This window comes from Schistocerca nitens, chromosome 4 (genome assembly GCF_023898315.1).
Source record: "Schistocerca nitens isolate TAMUIC-IGC-003100 chromosome 4, iqSchNite1.1, whole genome shotgun sequence".
Taxonomy (NCBI): Eukaryota; Metazoa; Arthropoda; class Insecta; order Orthoptera; family Acrididae; genus Schistocerca; species Schistocerca nitens.
Genome location: NC_064617.1, coordinates 913,289,079 through 913,304,201, shown reverse-complemented (window position 1 = coordinate 913,304,201; position 15,123 = coordinate 913,289,079). Strand labels below are relative to the sequence as shown.

General features: G+C 44.2%; 1 protein-coding gene across 8 annotated transcripts in view; it reads left to right on the top strand.

Annotated features, from left to right (window-relative positions):
• The window catches only part of LOC126253494 (cytochrome P450 6k1-like), a 482,739-nt gene that overhangs the window by 252,694 nt on the left and 214,922 nt on the right, over window positions 1-15,123 (top strand). For 2 of the 8 annotated variants that reach the window (XM_049954871.1, XM_049954868.1), the window contains exon 8: window positions 8,765-9,255. The exons of 4 other annotated variants lie outside the window; for them this stretch is intronic. In XM_049954871.1, the coding sequence (XP_049810828.1) occupies window positions 8,765-8,931 (167 nt within the window). In that variant the 3' untranslated portion in view covers window positions 8,932-9,255. Of the gene's footprint in view, window positions 1-8,764; window positions 9,270-15,123 lie in introns of those variants that run through there. 2 more of the 8 variants (XM_049954876.1, XM_049954872.1) reach the window with 2 other exon arrangements.

The following is a 15,123-nucleotide window of genomic DNA, read 5'->3' as shown; positions in this document are numbered from 1 at the left end:
CTGCTAAATAAGCATCAGCAATTTGCCCACGTTTGAATACACTTAGCTCCGACATACACTGATGTGACTAAAATCATGGGACAGCGATATGTCCACACACACACACACAAACACACACACATATATATATATATGGTGGTAGCACCGCGTACAGAAGTTGCAAAAAGGCAGTGCGTTGGCGGAGCTGTCTTTCGTCACAAGGTTTCTACGTGATTATGGCCCCAAGACGGGAATTAACAGGCTTCGAATGCGGGATGGTGGTTGGAGCCTGACGCACGGGGCATTCCATTTCGGAAATCGTGAGAGAATTCAATATTCCGAGATCCACAGTTCAAGAGTGAGCCGAGAATACCAAATTTAAGACGTTGCCTCTCATCAAGCACAATGCAGTGATCGACGGCCTTCACATAACGACCGAAATCAGCGGTCTGCGTAGAGTTTTCCATACTAACAAACAAGCAATACTGCGTGAAACAAACGTGTGGCATACGACTAAAGTACCCGTTAGGACAGCGCAGGGAAATCTGGCATTACTGGGCTATAGCAGCAAACGACCGACGCGAGTGTCTCAGGTCAGGTGAGTATAGGGTAATATCAACAGCAGCAGAATATGTTAAAACGGGATTAGGATTCGTTATGAATAGGAAGGTAGGGCAGAGAGTGTGCTACTGTGAAGAGCTCAGTGATAGGATAGTACTTAACAGAATCGACTGCAAACCAACACCGACAACGATGGTTCAGCTATACATGCCGACGACGCAAGCTGAAGATGAAGAGATAAGTATGTGAGGATACTGAAATGGTAATACAGTACGTCAAGGGAGATGAAAATCTGATAATCATGGGAAACTCGAAAGCAGTTGTAGAGAAAGGAGTAGAAGAACAGGCCACGGGAGAATATGGACTGATAAAAGGAATGACAGGAGAAAGACTAATTGAGTTCCGTAATAAATTACAGTTAGTAATAGTGAATACTCTGTTCAAGAATCACAAGAGGAGGAAGTATACTTGGAAAAGGCCGCGTGATACGGAAAGATTTAAGTCAGACAGAGATTCCGAAATCAGACAGATACTGGACTGCAAGGCGTAGTACCCAGGAGCAGATATAGACTGAAACCCCGATGTAGTAGTAATGAAGAGTAGGGTGAAGTTTAAGAGATTAGTCAGGGAGAATCAATACGCAAAGAAGTGGGATAAAGAACTACTAAGGAATGAGGAGATACCATTGAAGTTCTCTAAGGCTATAGATACAGCAATAAGGAATAGCTCAGTAGACAGTACAGTTCAAGAGGAATGGATATCTCTAAAAACAGCAATCACAGAAGTTGGAAAGAAAGATATAGAAGAATTAGGTACAAAGAAGGTAACTGCGAGGAAACCATGGTTAACAGAAGACATCGATGATCGATGAAAGAAGGAAAGACAAATATGTTCAGGGAAATTCAGGAATACAGCAATACAAGTCTCTGAGGAATGAAATAGGATGTGCAGGAAACTGAGACGAAACGGCTGCAAGAAAAATGTGAAGAATCGAAGAAGAAATGATTGTCGGAGTACTGACTCAGCATATAGGACCGTCATAACAACCTTCGGCGAAATTAAAAGCAAGACTGGTAACATTAATAGTGCAACCGGTACTCCATTGTTAAATGCAAAGGAGATAGCGGATAGGTGGAAAGGGTACATCGAAGGCCACTATAAAGGGAAAAATTTGTCTGATGTGATAGAAGAGAAAAAAACAGGAGTCGATTTAGAAATAGGGGCTCCAGTATTAGAATCAGAATTTAAGAGTGCTCTGGACGACTTAAGATCAAATAAGGCAGAAGGGATAGATAACATTCCATAAGAATTTCTAAAGTCATTGGGGGGAATGCCAACAAAACGACTATCCACGTTGGTGTATGGAATGTATGAGTCTGGCGACATACCATCTGACTCTCGTAAAAATATTATCCATCCAATTCTGGAGATTTCAAGAGCTGACAATTGCGGGAATTACCGCACAATCAGCTTAACAGCTCATCCATCCAAGTTGCTTACAAGAATAATATACAGAAGAATGGAAAAAAATTTAGTTTGTATTAGATGACGATCGGTATGGCTTTAGGAAAGCAAAGGCACCAGAGAGGCAATCCTGATGTTGCGGTTGATAATGGAAGCAATTCTAAAGAAAACTCAAGACACGCTCATAGGATATATCGACCAGAAAATCCGTTCGATAATGTAAACTGGTGCAAGATGCTAGAAATTCTGAGAAAAATACACTCCTGGAAATTGAAATAAGAACACCGTGAATTCATTGTCCCAGGAAGGGGAAACTTTATTGACACATTCCTGGGGTCAGATACATCACATGATCACACTGACAGAACCACAGGCACACAGGCAACAGAGCATGCACAATGTCGGCACTAGTACAGTGTATATCCACCTTTCGCAGCAATGCAGGCTGCTATTCTCCCATGGAGACGATCGTAGAGATGCTGGATGTAGTCCTGTGGAACGGCTTGCCATGCCATTTCCACCTGGCGCCTCAGTTGGACCAGCGTTCGTGCTGGACGTGCAGACCGCGTGAGACGACGCTTCATCCAGTCCCAAACATGCTCAATGGGGGACACATCCGGAGATCTTGCTGGCCAGGGTAGTTGACTTACACCTTCTAGAGCACGTTGGGTGGCACGGGATACATGCGGACGTGCATTGTCCTGTCGGAACAGCAAGTTCCCTTGCCGGTCTAGGAATGGCAGAACGATGGGTTCGATGACGGTTTGGATGTACCGTGCACTATTCAGTGTCCCCTCGACGATCACCAGTGGTGTACGGCCAGTGTAGGAGATCGCTCCCCACACCATGATGCCGGGTGTTGGCCCTGTGTGCCTCGGTCGTATGCAGTCCTGATTGTGGCGCTCACCTGCACGGCGCCAAACACGCATACGACCATCATTGGCACCAAGGCAGAAGCGACTCTCATCGCTGAAGACGACACGTCTCCATTCGTCCCTCCATTCACGCCTGTCGCGACACCACTGGAGGCGGGCTGCACGATGTTGGGGCGTGAGCGGAAGACGGCCTAACGGTGTGCGGGACCGTAGCCCAGCTTCATGGAGACGGTTGCGAATGGTCCTCGCCGATACCCCAGGAGCAACAGTGTCCCTAATTTGCTGGGAAGTGGCGGTGCGGTCCCCTACGGCACTGCGTAGGATCCTACGGTCTTGGCGTGCATCCGTGCGTCGCTGCGGTCCGGTCCCAGGTCGACGGGCACGTGCACCTTCCGCCGACCACTGGCGACAACATCGATGTACTGTGGAGACCTCACGCCCCACGTGTTGAGCAATTCGGCGGTACGTCCACCCGGCCTCCCGCATGCCCACTATACGCCCTCGCTCAAAGTCCGTCAACTGCACATACGGTTCACGTCCACGCTGTCGCGGCATGCTACCAGTGTTAAAGACTGCGATGGAGCTCCGTATGCCACGGCAAACTGGCTGACACTGACGGCGGCGGTGCACAAATGCTGCGCAGCTAGCCCCATTCGACGGCCAACACCGCGGTTCCTGGTGTGTCCGCTGTGCCGTGCGTGTGATCATTGCTTGTACAGCCCTCTCGCAGTGTCCGGAGCAAGTATGGTGGGTCTGACACACCGGTGTCAATGTGTTCTTTTTTCCATTTCCAGGAGTGTATTCTAAGCTTTATGTAGAGACGAGTAATATACAATATGTACAATAGCCAAGAGGGAATAATAATATTGGACGACCAAGAACGAAATGCTCGGGTTAGAAAGGGTGTAAGACAGGGATGTACTCTTTCTCGTCCCTAAAGTTCCATCTGTACATCGAGGAAGCAATAAGGGAAATAGAAGAATGATAAAGGAGTAGAATTAAAATTCAAGGTGAAAGGATATCAATGATACGATTCGCTAATGACATTGCTATCGTGAGTGAGAGTGAAGAAGAATTACATGATTTGATGAATGGAATGAACAGTCTGATGAGTGCAGAATATGGATTGAGAGTAAGTTGAAGACAGACGAATGTAATGAGAAGTAGCAGAAATAAAAACAGCGAGAATCTTATCATCAGGATTGATGGTCATAAAGTAGATGAAATTAAGGAATCCTAATACCTAGGAAGCAAAATAACCAACGACGGATACAGCAAGGAGAACATCAAATGTAGACTAGCACTGGTAAAAAGAACATTCCTGGCCAAGAGAGGTAAACTAGCATCAAATAAGGCCTCAATTCGAGGAAGAAATTTTTGTGAGAATGTACTTTTTGGGGCACAGCATTGTATGGTAGTGAAACATAGACAGTGGGAAAACCGGAACAGAAGACAATCGAAGCATTTGAGATGTGGTGCTGCAGACGAATGTTGAAAATTAGGACTGATAAGGTAGGAATGAGATGGCTCTGCGCAGGAGCAGAGAGGAAAGAAAGTTCTGCACCGCATTTTTTTCCACAGTCGAAAACAAAGCTACGAATGCGAAACGTTACGTATGTATTATGTGTAGTCACCTGCGTGAGCACGCCAAGCTGCGTCACTTCCGACGCATAGTGTACCTGTAGGACAGTTTCAAAATGTCGTCTCTAAGTGATGTACGTTACAAGCAACGTATCGTCATTGAATTTCTCTGTGGGGAATATTCACAAACGCTTGTGCAAAGTCTGTGGAGCATCTGGTATCAACAGAAGTATAGTTAGTCGCTGGGCACGGGGGTGACGTCATCAGAAGGCGGTTCGGCGGAGCTCCACGATTTTCAGCGATCAGGGAGACCACCCCAGGCTGTCACACCTGACTTGCTGCAGCGAGCTGATGTTGTTATTCGCGAGGGCAGACGCATTACGAGTCGGCAGTTGGCGATGCATCTGTCAATCAGCAAAGGAAGTGTGGGTGCAATTATTTGCACTCTTTGAGATTCAGTGTGTGCAAGATGGGTCCCGCGGTGTTTAACGGTGGATCACAAAATGCACAGAAAAAACATTTGTCTTGATTTGTTGCAACGTTTTGAAGCTGAGTGGGGCGCCTTCTTGTCCTGGACTGTGACAGATGATGAAACCTTGGTTCACCATTTTGAGTCTGAAACAAAACGACAGTTGATGGAATGGCACCATTCCCACTCGCCACAGAAGAGAAAATTCAAAGCAACTGCTTCCGCCGGTAAGGTCATGATTACCGTGTTCTAGGACTGTGAAGGTGTGTTTCTCATAGATGTGATGCCAAGAGAAGGTACCATTAATTCAGAAGCATGTGTCAACACGTTGACAAATCTCGAGACGCGCTCCCGGCGCCACAGCAACCAAGGAGATGTTTTGCTGCAACACGATAACGCTCGGCCCCACCCAAGTCTGAGGACTACTGAACACATCGCAAAACAGAGTTGGACAGTGTTACCCCATCCACCGCACAACCCTGACCTAGCCCCTCGGTCTTCGCTTGTCTTGGCCATTAAATGATGCCATTTGTGGAAGATATGTTGAGGACGATGAGACGGTGATTGACACAGTGAAGCGCTGGCTCCGCTACCAGGACAAGGATTGGTATCGACAGGGCATACACGCCCTTGTTTCGCACTGGACGAAGGCCATAGAATGGGATGGAGATGTGGAAAAATAGAACGTGTAGACAAAACACCATTCTTTCGTGTGTGTAATTCTCATTATCTTCAAAAATGTATTGTAGAACGAAACAAATGCGGTGCATTACTTTCTAGGCAACCCTCGTGTATGGAAAACACTATAGGAGAGGGGAGAGGATGATGGGGCATCTGTTATTACATCAGGGAATGACTTCCATGGTGCTACAGGCAGCTGTAGAGGGCCAAGAACAGATGCCACGTATAATTTATGTTTTAGTTACGTCTCAAAATTAGAAATTTACACTACTGGCCATTAAAATTGCTACACCAAGAAGAAATGCAGATGATAAACGGGTATTCATTGGAAAAATATATTATACTAGAACTGACATGTGATTACATTTTCACGCAATTAGGGTGCATACATCCTGAGAAATCAGTACCCAGAACAACCACCTCTGGACTTAATAACGGCCTTGATACGCCTGGGCATTGGGTGAAAGAGGGCTTGGATGGCGTGTACAGGTACAGCTGCCCATGCAGCTTCAACACGATACCACAGTTCATTACGAGTAGTGACTGGCGTATTCTGACGAGCCAGTGGCTCGGCCACCATTGACCAGACGTTTTCAGTTGGTGAGAAATCTGGAGAATGTGCTGGCCAGGGCAGCAGTTGAACGTTTTCTGTATCCAGAAAGACCTGTACAGGACCTGCAACATGCGGTCGTGCATTATCCTGATGAAATGTAGGGTTTCGCACGGATCGAATGAAGGGTAGAGCCACGGGTCGTAACACATCTGAAATGTAACGTCCACTGTTCAATGTGCCCTCAGTGCGAACAAGAGGTGACCGAGACGTGTAACCAATGGCACCCCATACCATCACGCCGGGTGATACGCCAGTATGGCGACGACGAATACACGCTTCCAATGTGCGTTCACCGCGATGACGCCAAACACGGATGCGACCATCATGATGCTTTAAACAGAACCTGGATTCATCCGAAAAAATGACGTTTTGCCATTCGTGCACCCAGGTTCGTCGTTGAGTACACCATCGCAGGCGCTCCTGTCTGTGATGCACCGTCAAGAGTAACCACAGCCGTGGTCTCCGAGCTGATAGTCCATGCTGCTGCAAACGTCGTCGAACTGTTCGTGCAGATGGTTGCTGTCTTGTAAACGTCCCCATCTGTTGACTCAGGGATCGAGACGTGGCTGCACGATCCGTTGCAGCCATGCGGATAAGATGCCTGTCCTCTCGACTGCTAGTGATACGAGGCCGTTGGGATCCACCATGGCGTTCCGTATTACCCTCCTGAACCCACCGATTCCATATTCTGCTAACAGTCATTGGATCTCGACCAACGTGAGCAGCAGTGTCGCGATACGATAAACCACAATCGCGATAGGCTACAATCCGACCTTTATCAAAGTCGGAAACGTGATGGTACGCATTTCTCCTCCTTACACGAGGCATCACAACAACGTTTCACCAGGCAACGCCGGTCAACTGCTGTTTGTGTATGAGTAATCGGTTGGAAACGTTCCTCATGTCAGCACGTTGTAGGTGTCGCCACCGGCGCCAACCCTTTGTGAATGCTCTGAAAACTAATCATTTGCATATCACAGCATCTTCTTCCTGTCGGTTAAATTTCGCGTCTGTAGCACGGCATCTTCGTGGTGTAGAAATTTTAATGGCCAGTAGTGTATATCAGAGGCAACGAAAACCAGTACTGATTTTCCCACGACATCATAACACGCAACATGGTTAATTAATTTAAAAATACTATCAAGAACGTGGCCAGTAACTAAATGATGATTTGTTCATTAGCATGTTACCATAGCAGTTTCTTTAACAATTTATAGTCCACCTTCGGAAGGCAATACAGCAGCTGTTGTGTCATGGGTTTCCCGAGGTTGTGGCGGCAGACATCTGTACACTCGTGACTCCATTTGTGGACGCAAATCTGGTGCTCCATAGCGTCCCCAGTGTATTAAATCAGGTACAGATAGGGCAAATTTTGTAGCCAAGACATCAACATAAGTACACTATCATGCTCCTCAAACCACTAACACGATTCTGGTCTTGTGACATCGAAAGTTACGCTTTTCGAAGACACCACAGCTGCCAGCAAAGACATCGAGCACGAATTACATGAAACATATGCGCAATTGTGAATATAGACAACCATCGGTTGTATAATGGAATGACGACAGTAAAAATTTGTGACGCGTCGGGACTCGAACCCGGATTTCCAGCCTATCACGAGTAGTCGCCTTACTACGAGGGTGGTTTGAAAAGTTCTCGGAACGGAATACAAAAAAAGTACTTACATCACTGCATTTTTTTTATTTTTAAATTCAGTCTCCTTGTAGATAAATGCACTTGGTCCAATGATGTACCAGTGTCTTGATCCCATCTCGAAAATGAGTTTGCTCCAGGCCTGCAAAATCGTTGTCAACTCCGGCTATCATTTCTTCGTTTTAAGTGAATCTTCGTCCACTAAGAAAAATTTTCAGTTTTGGGAAGAGATGGAAGTCTAATGGAGCCATTGTTGTTGTCATGTTTGTTACCACTACAACATGTAATTATGTCCCAAGGTTCGAGCCTTTTTTATGATATTAATGTTTTTATTTGTATCTCTACGTTGGTTCTGTAACCTATTTTTATTTCATATGTGATATTGTGATCTATTTTATTTTAGTTCTACAGATATAATATTCGATTAATAAAGTCACTCTGCATTCAGTCAACAACTTTTCACTCAGCGACCTATCCAGCATTTTGCAGACTATGCATAATTTTCAACATGGTAGCATACTTCCTTCATGACTTTGTAGGCTTTTCCTATAATTGGACCAGCACACACAGCGCACTTGTTCTTAAATGCTTTACGTGTATTGGAGGAACATTTCGTGTTGATGATCATCTCGTATTCACTGAATTCACTGAGCAAATTACGTTTCACTTCTTGAGAACCTTATCATCCAACTTTATGGGCGGACAACATGGGCCCTGCTGCACTCTTTCCTTCCGTACACCGTTTACATAGTGACGTTTTCACCTTTCCTTCGATTCCGACGTCGCTATAAACAAACGTAGTGCCTTGCTGTTGACAACGATTGCTATGCAGCTTTTAAGCATCCCGTTTCGATGACTGTTTAACCGTCTGATTTTTGTGTGTTTCAGGTATGAGGCTCGGCCTGTTGCAAACCAAAGTGGGTCTCGTCAACTTGCTGTCAAAGTACAACGTGCGACCCACCGGGAACACGAAAGCAAACCTGGATTTCCACCCTAGGTCCGGCATCCTCATGTCTAAAACTGGCATCCATGTTAAGTTTGAAAAGCGATTCTAGGACGACAACATTAAATAACAATTATGTCTTAAACTGTGTTACATTGTTTCTGTTGTGACCATGTAATCCTATGCATTATGACTTGCAGAGGACTACAAATTCCTCACATATTGGCTTTCCGGAAAGAATGAATTGTTTATGATTGTATAGCGCACAAGTGTTCAACACTGGCCAGACTGTATTACGTCTTTGCGCTTATTGCAAATAAAGAAACACATTTCTCTAGTCCAGCCATTAAAACTTTTTTCTGTTTGGGTAAGATTATGGTTATTACTCCAACTGCTTTTCGGAAGGATATGAAAATCGTAATAGCCAGAGGTCATTGTCTGGTCCTGCCACCGGATGGCAATTTTATGCATAGGCAAAAGATGCCAGTTGAAATTGTGAGATGCCAGGCTTACTTGAAAACAGGTGCGTCAGGCGGTCAAAAGTCTACGATTTTGTAAAACACCGTTCGAAATTGGTTTTGTGATTTTATTAAAAGTATATTTGTGGAAATGAGGGTCTTTAAATGACGGGGCCATTTTCTAAATTAGAGGAAGTCAACCTTTTTTACGTACCACGAAATTTTGTACCTTTGGTGGTAGCAAAATTTTCTAAACGCCCGCCAGTTCCACAGCAATGTTGTTTTACAAAGTACTGAAGTAAATTTAACCTTAGAAAATTTATAAAGCGGAGTTACACGAAGTTAAACACATATTAAAAATTACTTACCAAATACTTTACATCAAAATTTTACGAAAACGTTATGAGAAATATTTAAGAGCCTTACCGACGACCCATCCACCATGAAAGCTAGAACGCCCACCATTTGGACGAACGGGACAAAGTGGACTACCACTGCTCTAAAGTGTATACGCTGAACATCAGGAACTATTGCTGAAATTAATACTTTCTCACTTCCGAATGGTAATCAGTTATTTATACGTATAATTTAAGTAATGGTATGAACATGTAGGTTCTTATGTTTAGAAATAATTCTGAAAATCTATGACGATTTTCTTAAAGTCATTTTACTGGAACTTCATTAACTGCACGCCTGTAAGAAGGGGGGAGGGGAGGGGGGGTGGCCTTTGATCCAACAGATAGGTGCAATTTCGATTTCTTACAACAAAGAAGCAACATTCATGATTTGTATCGACAGAGAAGCAAACACTGTCATTTGCCTGGATGCCAGTGGATAAAAACCTAAATATTACACTCAAATTGACCTGAGTGGTAGACCAATGACAATGAACCCCTTATGTGTGTTGTGTATTGTTGTGGCTTACCTTTGTATACGTTAAATTAATGGCCTAGGTGCTAAACTGACAAGCAGGAGCCGGCCGCGGTGGTCTTGCGGTTCTAGGCGCTGCAGTCCGGAACCGTGGGACTGCTGCGGTCGCAGGTTCGAATCCTACCTCGGGCATGGTTGTGTGTGATGTCCTTAGGTTAGTTAGGTTTAAGTAGTTCTAAGTTATAGGGGACTGATGACCTAAGATGTTAAGTCCCATAGCGCTCAGGGCCATTTTTTTTTTTTTTTTTTTTTTGACATGCAGGAGAAATCGCAGCATCCGAAACTATCGTATTTTCAAATAAAATATGGAACTGATTAAACAAATAGTTATCAACATTTTCTATGTTTCACTTAAAATATTAAAACTGTAGCATATGCGTTATTGACAACAAAATTAATCACGAGGATATTTCTTTTATTTTTTAGATTTTCTGTAGATAGCGTAACAGGTATGCAGAAACCAACCGTAAGAAAGAATACGAAAATTTGCAATGTGGCAGAACATCGTATCTGGCTATGAACACATATTCTGTACAGTAATACGTAAGTATTTTGTACAGAAACCAGATGGCAGTTATATGAGTCGAGGTGCATGAAAGGGAAGCAATGGTTGGGAAGGGAGCGAGACAGGGTTGTAGACTCTCCCCGATGTTATTCAATCTGTATATTGAGCAATCAGTAAAGGAAACAAAAGAAAAATTCGGAGTAGGTACTAAAATCCATGGAGAAGAAATAAAAATTTTGAGGTTCGCCGATGACATTGTAATTCTGTCAGAGACAGCAAAGGACTTGGTAGAGCAGTTGAACGGAATTGATAGTGTCTTGAAAGGAGGATATAAGATGAACATCAACAAAAGCAAAACGAGGATAATGGAATGTAGTCGAATTAAGTCTGGTGATGCTGAGGGAATTAGATTAGGAAATGAGACACTTAAAGTAGTAAAGGAGTTTTGCTATTTGGGGAGCAAAATAACTGATGATGGTCGAAGTAGAGAGGATATAAAATGTAGACTGGCAATGGCAAGGAAAGCATTTCTGAAGAAGAGAAATTTGCTAACATCGAGTATAGACTGAAGTGTCACGAAGTCGTTTCTGAAAGTATTTGTATGGAGTGCAGCCATGTATGGAAGTGAAACATGGACGATAAATAGTTTGGACAAGAAGAGAATAGAATCTTTCTAAATGTGGCGCTACAGAAGAATGCTGAAGATTAGATGGGAAGATCACATAACTAATGAAGAGGTATTGAATAGAATTGGGGAGAAGAGGAGTTTGCGGTTACAACTTGACAAGAACAAGGGACCGGTTGGTAGGACATGTTCTGAGGCATCAAGGGATCACAAATTTAGCATTGGAGGGCAGCGCGGAGGGTAAAAATCGTAGAGGGAGACCAAGAGATGAATACACTAAACAGATTCAGAAGGATGTAGGTTGCAGTAAGTACTGGGAGATGAAGAAGCTTGCACAGGATAGAGTAGCATGGAGAGCTGCATCAAACCAGTCTCAGGATGAAGACCACAACAACAACAATACGTAAGATATTTTTCTTTCTTTCATCTGCCAAAATTTGAATACGTTTTCCTAAGTATTTCAACACATACGTCTACTTGTTGTAAACGAACGAATATCAAAACCTGTTACTGGCATAATGAACAGTTTGTATAAATGTTTTCATTTTCCATCTGAGCAAACATGTAACTGCAATTTTTGAAATTTTTGTGATGTATTTTAAACAAAGTTGAAGGGTGACTAAATAGTAGAATGTGCAGTGAGGAAAACAAAAGCATATAAATGTTTTCATTACGTCTGTAAAAGGACCGCAATGGTTACGCAAAGACTTTTGCTTATGGTAAAAGTATCAAGCAGTAGCATTCTGCAGCCGACTGGTAATATGATGATGTATGCTTAGAATGTAGTGATATGAAGACGTGAAATTTTGAACTGCATTATTGCGGTGGCGACATATTAAGGTGTGAAGAAGAAATTTATTGACGTGTGTGTCAAGATGTAAAAGAGTCACAGAGTTGCCACTAAGATATGCGACGTCCAAGTCAGGAATGCGACGGATGCATCGACTTGTAACAAGCATTTAAAGTCCATTTGTAGTTATTTGGTCTACTGTTGTAACTTTGCTGATTTTTTAGGTTTTCTTTGACAGTTCTTTGCTAGCTTGCCGTTGTCGAAGTGTTCTTTCGAATCCTAAAAATGAACCAGCTCATCCGGTTATGGGAATACTAGAGAACTGTTGCTGTGTGTCTTATGGTAGACTCCTATAGACTGGTGACACGTGGAACACAAAGGAACATAGAAACCTGAGTTAACGAACGATGTTCAGTAATGACTTCGTATCATAACTTCAAACAGGTTCAGAAGGAAAAACAACTTATACGGAACGTAGATCTGCAAAAGCAGTTTAGTAACCTCTAAACTCATATTGTAACACGCAGTGAAGTTATTCCTGCAAGCAGCGAGACACACAGCAAATAAGACAGACAATACGCCCGCCGAAACCAGCGCAGTTTCCAGACCTCCAATGAAAGAAAAGATTCTTAAATTCCTATCTGAGAAACCAGAACCGAGATCTGCATTGTTAGTCGTGGCGTTCACGCAAAATTATTATTAGCGATCACACAAACTTTTCTGTGGCAGTTAACATCTTGGATATAAGAGCAGTCACAATGATTTCGCACATTATATTAAAACCACCTCGCAACACGCAATACAAATGTCCCAACCTGAGGGACACCTTAATCAGCCGAATGTGTAAATCAGTTCAAATGGTTCAAATGGCTCTGAGCACTATGGGACTCAACATCTGTGGTCATAAGTCCCCTAGAACTTAGAACTACTTAAACCTAACTAACCTAAGGACATCACACACATCCATGCCCGAGGCAGGATTCGAACCTGCGACCGTAGCAGTCCCGCGGTTCCTGACTGAGCGCCTAGAACCGCTAGACCACCGCGGCCGGCTATAAATCAGTGAACCAGCGCATGTAAACAAGTATTCCTGTTTGAATGTATCGGCTTTATAACACCGTCGGAATTCTGGTGCCACTTGAGGAACATCGTCGAGGAAGAAGCATTTTTGGATGCAACGCTGCGTCACCTTTTGAACACAACTACCATTATCGGTAAAAAAAACATGGCGACGCAGAAAAACATTTTAATTCTTTAACATCAGTAGCAGAAAAAGTTCGTCCAATGACGTAACAGGCAAACACTTTGCTGGTGACGCAAGCAAGTGATGGCGTCAGCCTTTATGACACCGCTGCTATACGACTCTAGCAGCAACTGAACATTAACGAACAGCTCCAGGGTCTGCAATGTTAAATGAACACACTTCAGAAGCAGTCGTTGACAATGACGGTAAACAAGTGGGCCCACACAAGGAAAGGTAAAGAAGATAGTCGCTCGCTGAGCCGGAGGACCAAACGGCGGAAGGGAAGCAACGTCGCCCGGTGTACAGATACCCCAGGCGTTTTGAAGGTCAGCCCACACAGTCTGCACGTCTCCATGCTCGTTCGCATACGACCTCAGCGCCCTACAGTACAGGCACAGCTCCAGCTCGCCTCACTGTTGCACAAAAGCGCCAGTCGTAAACGAAGAAGCCATCGTTAGGCCTGGAATCGCCACCGGCCACATAACCAAAAGAAACCGTGGCACCGTACTCAAAATCGGCCCAGTTGTCTGCAACAAATCAACTATGGCCACACGCGCAGAGAATCACACATCTTTGTTAACAACAACGCTCTTTGTATGTGTGATGAAGAGGCAAGTATTGTTGCTTCCTTATCGACTCAGATTCGGATATACATGGTGACAATTATTGAACTGTACGAAAAAAAACATAAACTGGTTACAAACTATGGCGTGCACACACTTTATTCAACATGTAAAGGTCACTACAGATATTCGGATTTAGTTTATGACATATTCGATATGTCTGCCATTATTGGTGATGATGTGGCCCAGACTAATAGCGAAAGTCTGCATGACCCGCTGAATTGTCGGAGCATCGATGTAGTCGATGACATCCTGAATAGCTGTTTTCATCTCAGCATTGGTTTTGGGGTTATTGCTGTACACCTTGTCTTTAATAGAGTCTCGCAAGAAGGAGTCGCATGTTTTCAGATCCGGAGATTATGGCGGCCAATCGAGGCCTATTCCAGTGGCCTCTGGGTACCCGAGAGTCAGAATGCGGTACCCAAAGTGCTCCTCCAGCACATCAAACAGTCTCCTGCTTCGATGGAATCGAGCTCCGTCTTGCATGAACTACATGTTCCCAGATGAATGTTCGAATGAAGCTTCGGCTACATCGGGCGACAGCTTTACCTGCACTTCTTTATGGCTGCTCCACGTGGGCAACTACGAGCCCATCCACCTTCGGCCACTACAAGTCATTCAAAGGACATGCCTCCGCCTCATCTTAGGAGCTCCAACATGAACCCTGATTGCCGACCTTCACGCCGAACCGAACATCCCACGCATCTCCGATCACATCGCATACGCAACGCAGGAACTCCTTCATAGGATCGATGAACTCAGGCCCACTACACGAGATCTGGAATATACTGGCTCTACTGTTCCATAACAATGACACCGAGTGCGAGTCCCTCGTGCAATAATCGAGGCCACCAGTAACTGGAATCAATGATAACCAGCACCTTTAGTAGGGCCACGGCCTACAAGTCCCCACTAGTGTGCTGGCAAAGGCGTACACCAGCACAGTTACACTGATAATGCTCAATACTCAGCAGTTACTTCTCAATGATTCTCATACGACTGTAGTGATAGCCTAGAGACTTCCTTAACATGAAACTACCAGCCAACGTGTTCAACGCTCGTCTAAGTGGAGCTCGTTGTTGTTGTGGTTTGGCTGTATCTTAAGCGTACTGCAAACTGAACACTTCATT